This window comes from Schistocerca gregaria, chromosome 4 (genome assembly GCF_023897955.1).
Source record: "Schistocerca gregaria isolate iqSchGreg1 chromosome 4, iqSchGreg1.2, whole genome shotgun sequence".
Classification (NCBI taxonomy): domain Eukaryota; kingdom Metazoa; phylum Arthropoda; class Insecta; order Orthoptera; family Acrididae; genus Schistocerca; species Schistocerca gregaria.
The window spans coordinates 575171443-575187243 of record NC_064923.1 but is presented as its reverse complement, the minus strand read 5'-3'; the positions used below and the strand labels follow the sequence as shown (position 1 = coordinate 575187243).

The window sequence follows — 15801 nt, the reverse complement described above, 5'->3', positions numbered from 1 at the left end:
ATGTTAATTACAAGAATAACGTACTCTGTGAGACGGCACGACGAATTTCTCTGGATGTCGCGTTCCTTAGATGCCGCCGTGCCCCGCCAAAACGGCGCCCACTAAATCGTTTTCTGGACGAGACGGAGCTTGTTTTCAGTAGGAAGCTTCCCCCATCTTTTGAAACGTGCCGTGGGTTTGGCTGCAGGACCTCCAGGCATTGTGTGCCGCTTTACCGGAGAACAGAATGCACTGCAGTGATTGGGTGAGGAAGATCGGATCTGCTTGGTAGAAAACATGAGTGGCACGGTAACCACTGCAGGGCCATGATAGGTTTATTCGAGAACATTGGGGGTAACGGCTGTTTTTCGGAAGGTTTTGAGCAAAAGGGAGAGGCCGATGTCACGGAGTACAGTTGCTAGAGCTCTTCTGTTTATATGGAGAGAGCAGTTAGTTGTAAAGATGTCCGGACACTTGGGCGAAACTTTATATTTTTGCAGACGTGGGGCAATCAACGGCGGACGTCGGGTCATCTCCTTCAGTATGACGCTTTGGCAGCCCCAGCAGGCAGGCGACAGCATCTCGTCTCTCACCGGCTGTATCAGTAACGGTGCACAGCTCCGGCAAATTCAGAAGCCTGTCTATCGTTTTCACGACCATCTTTTTTCATAGCAGCCTTGTACTCGCAATAGTCACTCCCAGTGTCCATTACAAGCTTCTGCATCTACATACATACTCCGCAATCCACCATACGGTGCGTGGCGGAGGGTACCTTGTACCACAACTAGCATCTTCTCTCCCTGTTCCACTACCAAACAGAACGAGGGAAAATGACTGCCTCTATGCCTCTGTACGAGCCCTAATCTCTCTTATCTTTGTGGTCTTTCCGCGAAATACAAGTTGGCGGCAATAAAATTGTACTGCAGTCAGCCTCAAATGCTGGTTCTCTAAATTTCCTCACTAGCGATTCACGAAAAGAACGCCTCCTTTCCTCTAGAGACTCCCAACCGAGTTCCTGAAGCATTTCCGTAACACTCGCGTGATAATCAAACCTACCAGTAACAAATCTAGCAGCCCGCCTCTGACTTGCTTCCATGTCCTCCCTCAATCCGACCTGATAGGGATCCCAAACGCTCGAGCAGTACTCAAGAATAGGTCGTATTAGTGTTTTATAAACGGTCTCCTTTACAGGTGAACCACATCTTCCCAAAATTCTACCAATGAACCGAAGACGACTATCCGCCTTCCCCACAACTGCCATTACATGCTTGTCCCACTTCTTATCGCTCTGCAATGTTACGCCCAAATATTTAATCGACGTGACTGTGTCAAGCGCTACACTACTAATAGAGTATTCAAACATTACGGGATTGTATTTCCTATTCATCTGCATTAATTTACATTTATTTAGAGTTAGCTGCTATTCTATACACCAATCCTGTCCAAGTCATCTTGTATCCTCCTATAGTCACTCAACGACGACACCTTCCCGTACACCACAGCATCATCAGTAAACAGCCGTACATTGCTATCCACCCTATCCAAAGGATCATTTATGTAGACAGAAAACAACAGCGAACCTACGACACTTCCCTGGGGCACTCCAGATGATACCCTCACCTCCGATGAACACTCACCATCGACGACAATGTACTGGGTTCTATTACTTAAGAAGTCTTCGAGTCACTCACATATTTGGAAACCAATCCCATATGGTCGTACCTTAGTTAGGAGTCTGCAGTGGAGCACCAAGTCAAACGCTTTCCGGAAGTCAAGGAATATGGCATCCGTCTGATACCCTTCATCCATGGTTCACAAGATATCACGTGAAAAAAGGGCGAATTGCGTATCTCAGGGGCCATGCTTTCTAAAGCCCTGCTGATGCATGGATAGCAACTTTTCTGCCTCAAGGAAATTCATTATATTCGAACTGAGAATATGTTCGAGAATCCTGCAACTTGCTTAACTGCATCTTGACACGAGAGACCAACCTGTGGAACGATACAGCAGAGTGTGCATGCCTAAATTGGCATCCTTCCACTCACAGCAGCCAGTCTCACTTACACGTAAATTCCAGTTAGGTTCCCCAAGTCTATTGCCAACCAACATGAGTTTGTTATAATGAAACGTTATGCAGTTAAAGTTCCTGTTTATATGTTTGTTCTCTCTTGACCTTGATATTAGTTAATAAATCTCCTTGCAATACCATATGCTCCTGTTATTAATTTTTTAACGACACCTGCTCTCATTTCCTACGATATCATTTATTTTGTTCTATGTTTGAAGTAATTAAATTAATTTATGTCTAGTTAGCCAACTTAGGGGTGATCCACAAAGGGGCCAAGGCTAAATGTCAGATTTCCTTGCGCTGTTGATAATTGTGGCACCTCTTGGGTATGGTGGTTACGACTTTTTAGTCGTTTGGCAGACGGAGAACTGCCGGCTCCATAGGCCAGCTTGCAACCTAGAACAATAGTTACCTTATCCTTCTGATTTGGTGAAAACGAGAACCTCCTGGTCGCTTGGTACGTTTCAGTATGCACGTTACCTAAGTAGATAGTAACCGAAAAGTTTTTGTTGCAATCGTGTAATGGAGAGCCTCAGGGCTAAAGCACCAGACTGCAATAGTCAGGAGTTCAATTTCCAGTTCTAGAATTTTTATGCATCACTTATCACTTTTTTCTTTCGGGCAGTGTTTCTTAATATGATAAATGCCGAGTTGTACCGTGGTTCGGAGTTCATCTTCAACTGTAGGTCGCCTTGTAATTGGCTGGATGAGTCACTTCGAAGACTGAAGGAAGGCAAGGGCATACCATCTCCAGCAGGACCATGCCGAGTGAAACACTATGGTTTCCAAGCCAACAAGTTGATGACAGTTTTATCCTTTATTGGTTACATCAGTAAAATAAATTGTTATTAAATTTTACTGTCACATTTTATACAGAAATAAAACAACATTTTTTAAAAAATGAGAAAACATTGTTTTAGGGGCGCCACAGTTCGTTCATCTGTGCTGTGGTTCCACGCGTCTTTTAACCACACCTGTAGTGGAATGAAGGAGACAAGCCAGTAAACAAGTGGGGGGAATATTCACGCAGCAGAGAGAATCCTCCCTTCGGACCTACCTGTGGGCAGCAGAAACCGCCACGCATTGCCTATGATGGGCAGCGCTTTGGGCCCTGGTATCTCCTCGAAGGGCCTCGCTCGCAGCCACTCTTCCGTCGCACCCTGTGGAGCACCTGTAGTTGCTGCAGCCGCCACCGTTGCGCGGCCTCTGCTCAGCACTGCCGCCATCTGGCGGACGCGTTGTGGACTAGCTGACAACATGGCCGCCGATCAAATCTGCAACAAATGTCAAATTCACAACACTGCTGTTACTCCTGACCAGGCATCTACTAGACGCCGGGTAGCAGGTGAACGCTCTTGGCCGGCCACTGTGACCGAGCAGTTCTAGGCGCTTCAGTCCAGAACCACGCTGATACTATGGTCGCAGGTTCGACTCCTGCCTTGGGTGTTGATGTGTATGATGTCCTTAGGTTAGCTAGGTTAATTAGTTCTAAGTCTAGGGGACTGATGACCTCAGATGTGAAGTCCCATAGTGCTTAGAGCCATTTGAACCATTTGAACGTTCTTGAAGTGCTCACTACAAAAAAAAATTTGCCTATTGTACAGTTTGCGTCACGACTGAATCAAAATGCGCGTTTTCGAAGATATACATCAAATTCATCGTCATAAGCTGACTGACTGCCCGGACCAATGTATGTTACACACAATTGAAGTGTGCTTGCTTGCTATTCGTAGAGTGATGTCACAGGGATGACATTTTACTGTGCATATCTGGTAAAAGTCAGTACACGATACTTAATCCCTACACCACAATTTGTAGTTTAGCGTAGTTTATTTTTGCCCATAGATCATATTTTATAATGATATTAGACATGTTATGTTATAGGTTTTACACAGAATAAACAAAAGTGTTTGTAAATTTATCATTGACACATAAAAACTATTTTTAAAATATCAAAATGATAACAAGTAATCAATAGAAAAAATATATATGATGATACAGCAAGAACACAAAAATTTTAATTGCTGGAATAATAGCGATAACTGCAAATAACCTGCATCGGTTAACACAATATCTTGCAGACATAATTAGTCGTGACACGCCATCTTGCAGACATAATTACTCACACTGGCGTTTTTTTATAACATTTCCATCACAAATACATTACATTTTCGTAAAAACTTGTCTTCCAGTTGCCTTCTCTAATACTGATTTTACAAGATCATTCCATTTCATACCATATCGTGTGATACGACAGCCACCAATTACCACAGTCGAAGACAGCTGGACTAAATTGCAAATCTCTGCTAACGAAGCCACAAGGATGATGTACACAAGAATAAAAAATTGTTCCATGGGTTTCTCAAAGATAAAACACTATTCTGTTGCAACGCCCACAAACAAGCCTGTAGAGAGGCGGAGAAGGTTGTTGCAGTCACAAAAACAGACCAGTACTCAGATTTCTACACAAAAGTTGACACACACGAAGGAGAACGTACATTTATCGCCTAATCAAATCAAAACATGGAAAAACGACTGGAAGCAAGCAATGGAATGTTGGCGTAGTCACTTGAGACAATTTCGAATGAGAAATTTCCTCACTGATTGATACCAACCATGTCAGCTGTTCAAGGACCAGTCAAGAAAATGAACGCTGCAGAATGCGAAACCGATCTGAAGGATATGAAGAGAGCCAAAGTCAATGGCCCCAACAACCTTCCAGCAGAGTTGTGGTGTTCTCGGCAGTGGAAGGCGGCAGGCTGGCTAACAGATCTTTTCAACCTGATCTCAGACTAGAGTACCAACACACTGGCAGCGGAGCATCGCTGTAGCAGTCTTCAGAAAGGAAGGAAGCTCTGCTGAATGTTGTAATCACCACCCAATGAGATTACTAACCCACATTCTAGACAAAAGGATTCGCAAATATCCTAAATTCCAAGGAACCAAGCCAGATTTGTGAAAAATTGTATCACCTCATCATCATCTCATTCCCATTGTCGCGCAAGTCACCGAAGTGGCGTCAACCCAAAAGACTTGCACCAGGCGACGAGTCTACCCGACGGAAGGCCCAAGACTCACGACATTTTATTTTACCAACAATCCATGCTGCATGGCTGCTTGTTGAAAAATACCGTGAAAAGATCAATCCACGGCACCTCGCATTTCTTGACCTCGAAAATGCTTTCAATAGAGTGCTGCAAGTCCTAACCTGGATAGCGCTTCGAGAACATGACATTTTAGAGTACCTTGTTAACTGGGTGCGGCTTCTGTGTGTTAAACGGAGGAGCAGGAGATCCAATGACTTTCGCATCACATGAGGTGTTCACCAAGGGTCGGCCTTATCTCCACTGCTGTGATGGAGACTGTTACAACTGACCTGGATTAGGACACTTCTCTATGCCGATGACGTCATTCTGGCTTCGGACAACAAGTCTGATCTCCAGTACCAAACTAAACAGTGGAACGACTTCCTTGTGCAATATGCTCAACGAAAAGAAAACTGACTACATGACATCAGATCCACAAGAACTTGGCATCATCAACATCGACAGAGAAGATCTACCACGAGTAACTACATGAAAGTGTCTAGGTTTCACAGTCTCTAGCGATGGCCCGTTTCATACTCTTCACGCAGTATCGTATCTCCCATTTCACCTTCATCTACATCCTCTTCCATTTCCATAATATTGTCCTCAAGTACATCGCCCCTGTATAGACCCTCTATATACTCCTTCCACCTTTCTGCTTTCCCTTCTTTGCTTAGAACTGGGTTTCCATCTGAGCTCTTGATGTTCATACAAGTGGTTCTGTTATCTCCAAAGGTCTCTTTAATTTTCCTGTAGGCAGTATCTATCTTACCCCTAGTGAGATACGCCTCTACATCCTTACATTTGCCCTCTACCCATCCCTGCTTAGCCATTTTGCAGTGTTGACAAATGTGAAAATTACCGAACTATCAGTTTAATAAGCCACAGCTGCAAAATACTAACACGAATTCTTTACAAACGAATGGAAAAACTAGTAGAAGCCGATCTCGGGAAAGATCAGTTTGGATTCCGTAGAAATGTTGGAACACGTGAGGCAATACTGACCTTACGACTTATCTTAGAAGAAAGATTAAGGAAAGGCAAACCTACGTTTCTAGCATTTGTAGACTTAGAGAAAGCTTTTGACAATGTTGACTGGAATACTCTCGTTCAAATTCTAATGGTGGCAGGGGTAAAATACAGGGAGCGACAGGCTATTTACTATTTGTACAGAAACCAGATGGCAGTTATAAGGGTCGAGGGGCATGAAAGGGAATCAGTGATTGGGGAGGGAGTGAGATAGGGTTCTAGCCTCTCCCCAAAGCTATTCAATCTGTATATTGAGCAAGCAGTAAAGGAAACAAAAGAAAAATTCGGAGTAGGTATTAAAATCCATGGAGAAGAAATAAAAACTTTGAGGTTCGCTGATAACATTGTAATTCTGTCAGAGACAACAAAGGACTTGGAAGAGCAGTTGAAAGGAATGGACAGTGTCTTGAAAGGAGGATATAAGATGAACATCAACAAAAGCAAAACGAGGATAATGGAATGTAGTCGAATCAAGTCGGGTGATGCTGAGGGAATTAGATTAGGAAACGAGACACTTAAAGTAGTGAAAGGAGTTTTGCTATTTGGGGAGAAAAATAACTGATGATGGTCGAAGTAGAGAGGATATAAAATGTAGACTGGCAATGGCAAGGAAAGCGTTTATGAAGAAGAGAAATTTGTTAATATCGAGTATAGATTTAAGTGTCAGGAAATCGTTTCTGAAAGTATTTGTATGTAGTGTAGCCACGTATGGAAGTGAAATATGGACGATAACTAGTTTGGACAAGAAGGGAATAGAAGCTTTCGAAATGTGGTGCTACAGAAGAATGCTGGAGATTAGATGGGTAGATCGCATAACTAATGAGGAAGTATTGAATAGGATTGCGGAGAAGAGAAGTTTGTGGCACAACTTGACCAGAAGAAGGGATCGGTTGGTACGACATGTACTGAGGCATCCAGGGAGCACCAATTTAGTATTGGAGGGAAGCGTGGAGGGTAAAATTCGTAGAGGGAGACCAAGAGATGAATACACTAAGCAGATTCAGAACGATGTAGGTTGCAGTAAGTACTGGGAGTTGAAGAAGCTTGTACAGGACAGAGTAGCATGGAGAACTGCATCAAACCAGTCTCAGGACTGAAGACCACAACAACAACAACAGCGATGGCCAACGAGGTGAACGAAAGTATACAGGCCATTGGATGAAACGGCGAATGACAACACAATCATCCGCCATAGTCGAGTTAAGGATCGTGTGAGGTCAAAGATCTACCGGTCTGTCATCTGTCCCATTGCTCTCTACAGCATGGAGTGATGGCCAGCTAAAACAGAGACACAACGGTGACTAGGGGTTATGGAAACTAAAACACATAGATGGACAGATTGCATCACGCGACTGGATCATGTTTCGAACGGCATTATGAGGAAACGTTTTGGCGGTCGCACCAGTCCAGAAGAAAATGTGAGAAAGCCATCTGCGTTGGTTTGGACATGCGCTACATGCAAAGGACGATATTACACTGGTGTCCAGAATTAAAGCAACTAACGGAAATTTTGCAAGGTTGCGTTTATTTTGCCACAAAACAGTGTGCACAGGTAATAGTGAAGTAGAGAGAAGCAAAGAACACAAAATGTAATCAACTGCAACTTGCACAAACATTCTGGCAACTGGTTAATGCCCTCAGTGTGGGGTGTGACCAACTCTGGCACCAATACAGACCTGACAAAGACGGGGCATGCTGTGAATGATGTCATCAGTCTCATGTTGAGGTAATAACGCCCATTCTTCTTTCAGAGGTGCACACATGTCTTGGAGACTAGTTGGTGGATGCTGATATGATGCAATCCGTCTCCCTAGTGCATCCCCAAAGTGCTCTATAGGACTCAAATCGGGAGAGTGAGCAGGGCACGCCATGCGTACAATGTCTTCCGTGTGCTCTTCGAGGTCGAGCATTATCGTCCATCAATACGGAGTCTGGGCACACAGCACATCGCAACAGGATCTCCTCAGGGTACCTGACAGCAGTTAAATCTTGCTGAATCACCTGTACATTTTCATGAAGAGGTGTTCGAGTGGTCAACATAATCCCTGCCCACACCATCCTCCTTGATATCTGTCTCTTTCTACAGTATTTGGATCCAGAGATTGTGTTCTACGCTCCCTACACATGCGAATCCGTCGAGAATCACTATCCACATCAAATCGGGACTCATCTGTGAAAACAACAGTGGCCCACTCTTCCACCATCCAAGTGGAATGCTGACCACTGCAGTCTAGAGAGTCCCTTCTGTGTGCACTCTAGAGAGTCCTTTCTGTGAAGATACGCCAGAGGTAAACAGACAGCAGGTCTCCAAAAATAAAGGACACTCTGATGAAGCCTCGATCCGACACTTCCAGGGGATGCTGCGAGGTCAGATGCCACTTGCAGTGCAGTACTATGGCAGTACCGTCGTGCCCTTACAGCCAAATAATGATCCTCTATTGTGGATTGTGGTGTCACACCTGGTCGGCCCTGTCCTGGTCTCTGGGATACAGTTTCAGTGTCTATAAACTGTCGCCTCATCCGAGAATCAACAGAACGATTCACATTACGCCATCGGGCCACATCAGTTTGCGACTGTCCTGCTTCCATTCTTCCTATAGTCCTCCGTAGCAGACAGTCTGTAGGCGTCTTCTCTGTGCCATATTGCACCCCCTGTCACTGTGTACACAGCGACTGTCGATGTGAGAGTACTCTGCAAACACTACCCCGCTTCATAGGTGCTCAGACATGGTTGTCCGTTGATAGGAAAGCAATCTTCCGTGCAGAACGTGAACGTAACGACATCTGGTGACAATTTGGGTGATTATATATTGAATTAGTCACAGGACAGGAAAATAGCAGTTTGTTGCTTTAATCTTGGACGCCAATGTATTACAAAGGCAGCATACACAGTGGAAGTCATGGGGCGAAGACACAACGCACGACGATCACGGCGATGGGCCGATACACTGTACAACGACCTGAAGGCAGTTACCCTTCATCCAGACATACCCCACGAGCGAAAAAAATGGGGACAGCGAATCAATTGAGTGGGACCTCCCAAGAGACGGGACAAACACGGAAGAAAAATGCATTATTTCATATCATGTTATACGTTTTGACGTGTTCAAGGCGTCCACACTGATGTTTGCAGTTAGATACGACCAGGTTCTTTCTATTTGTTATTTTCAACATCTTACATATCTACATTCAAAGAGAGATGCCTTTCGTTACACCAAGCGAAAAATTTGTCCAAGACTTTCTGCAGTTCCTTACGGTAATCCAACGTTCCACACTCTTGTGGACACTTAAGCATTGCCAGCTAACAATCATACAGTTCTGCTGATCTAATCTTGCTTATCATTCATGTTCATTCGAAATATTAGAGATCCAGTTTAAGAGAAGCCTAAAGGATTTATTGGTGGCCAACTCCTCCTACTCCACTGATGAATTTCTCAGTAGAACCAACTGAACATGCAACACATATAAGCACAATATAACTTCTGCACAATTTCCCTGCAGTAATGTGTTCATCGTAAATAAGTTTGAGTGTGTGTGTGTGAGTACAATCTAACTTCTGCACCATTTCAGTGCATCAATGTGTTCATTGAAACTTCCTAGCAGATTAAAACTGTGTGCCGGACCTAGACTCGAACTCAGGACCTTTGCCTTTCGCGGGAAAGTGCTCTACCAACTGAGCTACCCAAGCACGACTCACGCCCAGTCCTCACAGCTTTACTTCTGCCAGTACCTCGTCTTCTACTTTCCATATTTTACAGAAGCTTTCCTGTGAAGCTTGTAGAACTATCATTCCTGGTAGAGTACTTGCCTGCGAAAGGCAAAGGTCCCGAGTTCGAGTCTCGGTCCGGCACATAGTTTTAATCTGCCAGGAAGATTCATATCAGCGCACACTCTGCTGCAGAGTGAAAATCTCATTCTGGAATGTGTTCACTGTAAATAAGTATTATAGCAGTTGTATTACACGTTTATTATCTTATAAATAAATAAATAAACTTTTTATTTTAATTCAGTGCATTAGTGATGTAAAATAATGCTTTCATATAGTGTTCATTAAAAAAAATGACGACCATTCCACTTGGGATCTGTGGAATGGGACATTAGCTTATTTGTTTGAGTTGTAAATATTTGTTGTGTATTATTGTTTTTCTCACATGTTTCTCCATCCTGGAGGACCTCCTCACTACGGATGAATTGGAATGAAAGTAAATGTAATCTAATCTAATCTAACCTAGTACGCTTTCCTGGGGCATACGCCGTGTTAGTTCCGTTTGGGTTCTGTTCAAAAATGTTCAAACGTGTGTGAAATCTTATGGGACTTAACTGCTAAGGTCATCAGTCCCTAAGCTTACACTCTACTTAATCTAAATTATCCTAAGGACAAACACACACACCCATGCCCGAGGGAGGACTCGAACCTCCGCCGGGACCAGCCGCACAGTCCATGACTGCAGCGCCTAGACCGCTCGGGTAATCCCGCGCGGCCACATTTTTTTTCTGAAAGCAAGTTGGTTTTATTCAGTAATCCAATATCCATATTATTCCCCACTCTTTTAGCCACAAAATCCTACTTTTGAACTCCTTTCAGTGCGACAGCCTTACGCCACCTTGCTAGGAGGGCCTGTATGTCTATATGGTACTACTCTACTGGTCGACGTAGGAACCAAGGCCTTGCTGCATCAATAAGCTCATCATCCATGTACCGCTTGCCGCGGTGTGCAACCTTGGCTGGGCCAAACAGATGGTAATCGGAAAGTGCGAGATCGGGGCTGTATGTGCATGAGGAAGAACAGCCCAATTAAGTTTTTTGAGCTTTTTTCGGGTTCGCAGGATTGCATGAGGCCTTGCATTGTCTACATCTTCATCTACGTGATTACTCTGCTGTTCAGAATGAAGTGCCTGGCAGAGGGTTCAATGAATCACCTTCAAACTGTATCTGTACCGTTCCACTCTGGAAAGGCACGCGGGAAAAACGAGCACTTAAATGTTTCTGTGCGAACCCTGATTTCTCTTATTTTATCGTGATGATCATTCCTCCCTATGTAGGTGGGTGCCAACAGAATGTTTTCGCAATCGGAGGAGAAAACTGGTGATTGAAATTTCATGAGAAGATCCCGTCGCAACGAAAAACGCCTCTGTTTTAAAAATTGGCACTCCAATTCACGTATCATGTCTGTGACACTATCTCCCCTATTTCACGATAATACAAAACGAGCTGCCCTTCTTTGTACTTTTTCGATGACATCCGTCAGTCCCACCAGATGCGGATCCCACACCGCACAACAATACTCCAGAATAGGGCGGACAAGCGTGGTGGAAGCAGTCCCTTTAGTAGACCTGTTGCACTTTCTAAGTGTTCTGGCAATGAATCGCAGTCTTTGATTTGCTCTACCCACAATATTATCTATGTGATCGTTCCAGTTTAGGTAATTTGTAATTGTAATCCCTAAGTATTTAGTTAAATTTACAGCCTTCAGATTTGTGTGACTCATCGCGTAATCGAAATTTAGCTGATTCCTTTTAGTACTCACGTGAATAATTTCACATATTTCCTTATTCAGTTTCAGTTGCCACTTTTCGCACCACACATATATCTTATCTAAATCATTTTGCAAGTCGTTTTGATCATCTGAGGACTTTACAAGACGGTAAATGACAGCATCATCTGCAAACAATCTAGGCTATTGAGATCTTCTCCCATGTCGTTAATATAAATCAGAAACAATAGAGGACCTATAAAACTTCCTTGGAGAACGCCGGATATTCTTCTGTTTTACTCGATGACTTTCCGTCTATTACTACGAACTGTGACCTTTCTGACAGGAAATCACGAATCCAGTCGCACAACTGAGGCGACATTCCGTAGGCATACAGTTCGGTTAGAAGACGCTTGTGAGAAATGGCGTCGAAAGCCTTCGGAGAAATCTAAAAATATGGAATCAATTTGACATCCCCTATCGGTAGAACTTATTACTTCCTGAGTATAAAGAGCTAGTTGTGTTTCAGAAGAACAATATTTTCTGAAACCGTGCTGACCATCTATCAATAGATCGTTTTCTTCGAGGTACTTCATAATGTACGAATACAGTATATGTTCCAAAACCCTACTGCAAATCGACGTTAGTGATATTGGCCTGTAATTCAGCGGACTACTCCTACTTCCCTTTTTGGGTATTGGTGTAACTTGAGCAATTTTCCAGTCTTTAGGTACGGATCTTTCTGTGAGCGAATTGTTGTATATAATTGCTAAATATGGAGCTATTTTACCAGCATACTCTGAGAGGAACCTGACTGCTATACAATCTGGACAGGGGGCCTTGCCTTTATTAAGTGATTTAAGCTGCTTTGTTACTCCGAGGATATCTACTTTTATGTTTCTTATCTTGGCGGTTGTTCTTGTTTGGAATTCAGGAATATTTACTTCGTCTTCTTTGGTGAAGGAGTTTCAGAGAACGGTGTTTAATAACTCTGGTGTAGTGGCACTTTCATCAGTGACTTCCCCGTTGTTATCGCGCAGTGAAGGTATTGATTGCGTCTTGCCACTGGTGTGCTTTATGTATGACCAGAATCTCTTTGGGTTTTCTGCCAGATTCTGAGATAGACTTTCGTTGTGGAAATTATTATAAGCATCTCGCATTGAAGTACGCGCTATCTTTCGGACTTCTGCAAAACTTTGCCAGTCTCGGAGATTTTGCGTTCTTTTAAATTTGTCATGTTTTTTTCGTGCCATGGGGGATCAGTACCATCACTAACTAATTTATGTGGTATATATATATATATATATATCAATTGCGGTCGATAATATCTCTTTGAAATCATTCCACATCTTTTCTACGCCTACATGAACAGAACGGAAGGAGTGGAGACTGTATCTTAAAAAAGCGTTAAGAGCATTTTTATCGGCTTTTTTAAATAGATGTACTTTGTATTCCTTTTTGATGGTTGTGGGTGTTACGGTATTCAGCCTAGCAGTAACTGCCCTGTGGTCGCTAATCCCTGTTTTCGTCACGATACTCAGTATTAGTCCAGGATTATTTGTTGCTAAGAGCTCACGAATGCTTTCGCAACCATTTACGCTTCGAGTGGGCTCAAGAACTAATTGTTCAAAATAATTTTCTGAGAAAGCATTCACTACAGTTTCGGATAACGTTTTATGCCTGCCGCCGGCTTTAAACGTTTGATTTTTCCAGCATATCGAGGGCAGAGCAGGTTAGTTCTGCATTCTAGAAGGGTCATCGGACAGATACACGTAATAGTAGGCCTGACGCCAATTTGTTGCAGAGTTGTTGAACGTTTTTTATGTCCGCACATTAGGACGCGTTTAGAGAATGAAAATCGCCTCTTTAGCGGTCAGTGGCGTTTCCATAAATAGTGGTCTTGCGACACACAGTTTGCCCTCTTCGTCCGTGAAACAGAGAACCGACTCGTGGAGATAACATCTTGGGCCTACTGATAACAAACAGAACCGAACTTTTCGACTCTGTAAGCGCATAACAGGGAATCAGTGATCATAAGGCCGTTGCAGCATCCCTGAATATGGAAGTTAATAGGAATATAAAAAGGGAGGAAGGTTTATCTGTTTAGCAAGAGTAATAGAAGGCAGATTTCAGACTACCTAATAGATCAAAACGAAAATTTCTGTTCCGACACTGACAATGTTGAGTGTTTATGGAAAAAGTTTAAGGCAATTGTAAAATGCGTTTTAGACAGGTACGTGCCGAGTAAAACTGTGAGGGACGGGAAAAACTCACCGTGGTTCAACAACAAAGTTAGGAAACTACTGCGAAAGCACAGAGAACTTCACTCCAAGCTTAAACGCAGCCAAAACCTCTCAGACAGACAGAAGCTAAACGATGTCAAAGGTAGCGTAAGGAGGGCTATGCGTGAAGCGTTCAGTGAATTCGAAAGTAAAATTCTATGTACCGACTTGACAGAAAATCCTAGGAAGTTCTGGTCTTACGTTAATTCAGTAAGTGGCTCGAAACAGCATATCCAGACACTCCGGGATGATGATGCCATTGAAACAGAGGATGACACCTTTTTCCAAAGCTGTTTCACAGAGGAAGACCGCACTGCAGTTCCTTCTCTAAATCCTCGCACAAACGAAAAAATGGCTGACATCGAAATAAGTGTCCAAGGAATAGAAAAGCAACTGGAATCACTCAACAGAGGAAAGACCACTGGGCCTGACGGGATACCAATTCGATTCTACACAGAGTACGCGAAAGAACTTGCCCCCCTTCTAACAGCCGTGTACCGCAAGTCTCTAGAGGAACGGAAGGTTCCAAATGATTGGAAAAGAGCACAGGTAGTCGAGCAAAACTATAGACCTATATCTTTGAAGTCGATCTGTTGTAGAATTTTAGAACATGTTTTTTGCTCGAGTATCATGTCGTTTTTGGAAACCCGGAATCTACTCTGTAGGAATCAGCATGGATTCCGGAAACAGCGATCGTGTGAGACCCAACTCGCTTTATTTGTTCATGAGACCCAGAAAATATTAGATACAGGCTCCCAGGTAGATGCCATTTTCCTTGACTTCCGGAAGGCGTTCGATACAGTTCCACATTGTCGCCTGATAAACAAAGTAAGAGCCTACGGAATATCAGACCAGCTGTGTGGCTGGATTGAAGAGTTTTTAGCAAAGAGAACACAGCATGTTGTTCTCAATGGAAAGGCGTCTACAGACGTTAAAGTAACCTCTGGAGTGCCACAGGGGAGTGTTATGGGACCATTGCTTTTCACAATATATATATAAATGACCTAGTAGATAGTGTCGGAAGTTCCATGCGGCTTTTCGCGGATGATGCTGTAGTATACAGAGAAGTTGCACCATTAGAAAATTGTAGCGAAATGCAGGAAGATCTGCAGAAGATAGCCACTTGGTGCAGGGACTGGCAACTGACCCTTAACATAGACAAATGTAATGTATTGCGAATACATAGAAAGAAGGATCCTTTATTGTATGATTATATGATAGCGGAACAAGCACTGGTAGCAGTTACTTCTGTAAAATGTCTGGGAGTATGCGTGCGGAACGATTTGAAGTGGAATGATCATATAAAATTAATTGTTGGTAAGGCGGGTACCAGATTGAGATTCATTGGGAGAGTCCTTAGAAAATGTAGTCCATCAACAAAGGAGGTGGCTTACAAAGCACTCGTTCGACCTATACTTGAGTATTGCTCATCAGTGTGGGATCCGTACCAGACCGGGTTGACGGAGGAGATAGAGAAGATCCAAAAAAGAGCGGCGCATTTAGTCACAGGGTTATTCGGTAAGCTTGATAGCGTTACGGAGATGTTTAGCAAACTCAAGTGGCAGACTCTGCAAGAGAGGCGCTCTGCATCGCGCTGTAGCTTGCTCGCCAGGTTTCGAGAGGGTGCGTTTCTGGATGAGGTATCGAATATATTGCTTCCCCCCACTTACATCTCCCGAGGAGATCACGAACGTAAAATTAGAGGGATTCGAGCGCACGGAGGCTTTCAGACAGTCGTTCTTCTCGCGAACCATACGCGGCTGGAACAGAAAAGGGAGGTAATGACAGTGGCACGTAAAGTGCCCTCCACCGTACACCGTTGGTGGCTTGCGGAGTATAAATGTAGATGTAGATATAAATGAAATATAATGTGCTGTAGACAA

General features: G+C 43.5%; 1 protein-coding gene across 1 annotated transcript in view; it reads right to left on the bottom strand.

The window, feature by feature from the left end:
• Positions 1-15801, bottom strand: part of LOC126266726 (probable cytochrome P450 301a1, mitochondrial) — a 286151-nt gene that overhangs the window by 209315 nt on the left and 61035 nt on the right. Inside the window, exon 2 of the mRNA XM_049971202.1 lies at positions 3105-3321. Within this exon, the coding sequence (XP_049827159.1) occupies positions 3105-3306 (202 nt within the window). The 5' untranslated portion in view covers positions 3307-3321. The remainder of the gene's footprint in view (positions 1-3104; positions 3322-15801) is intronic.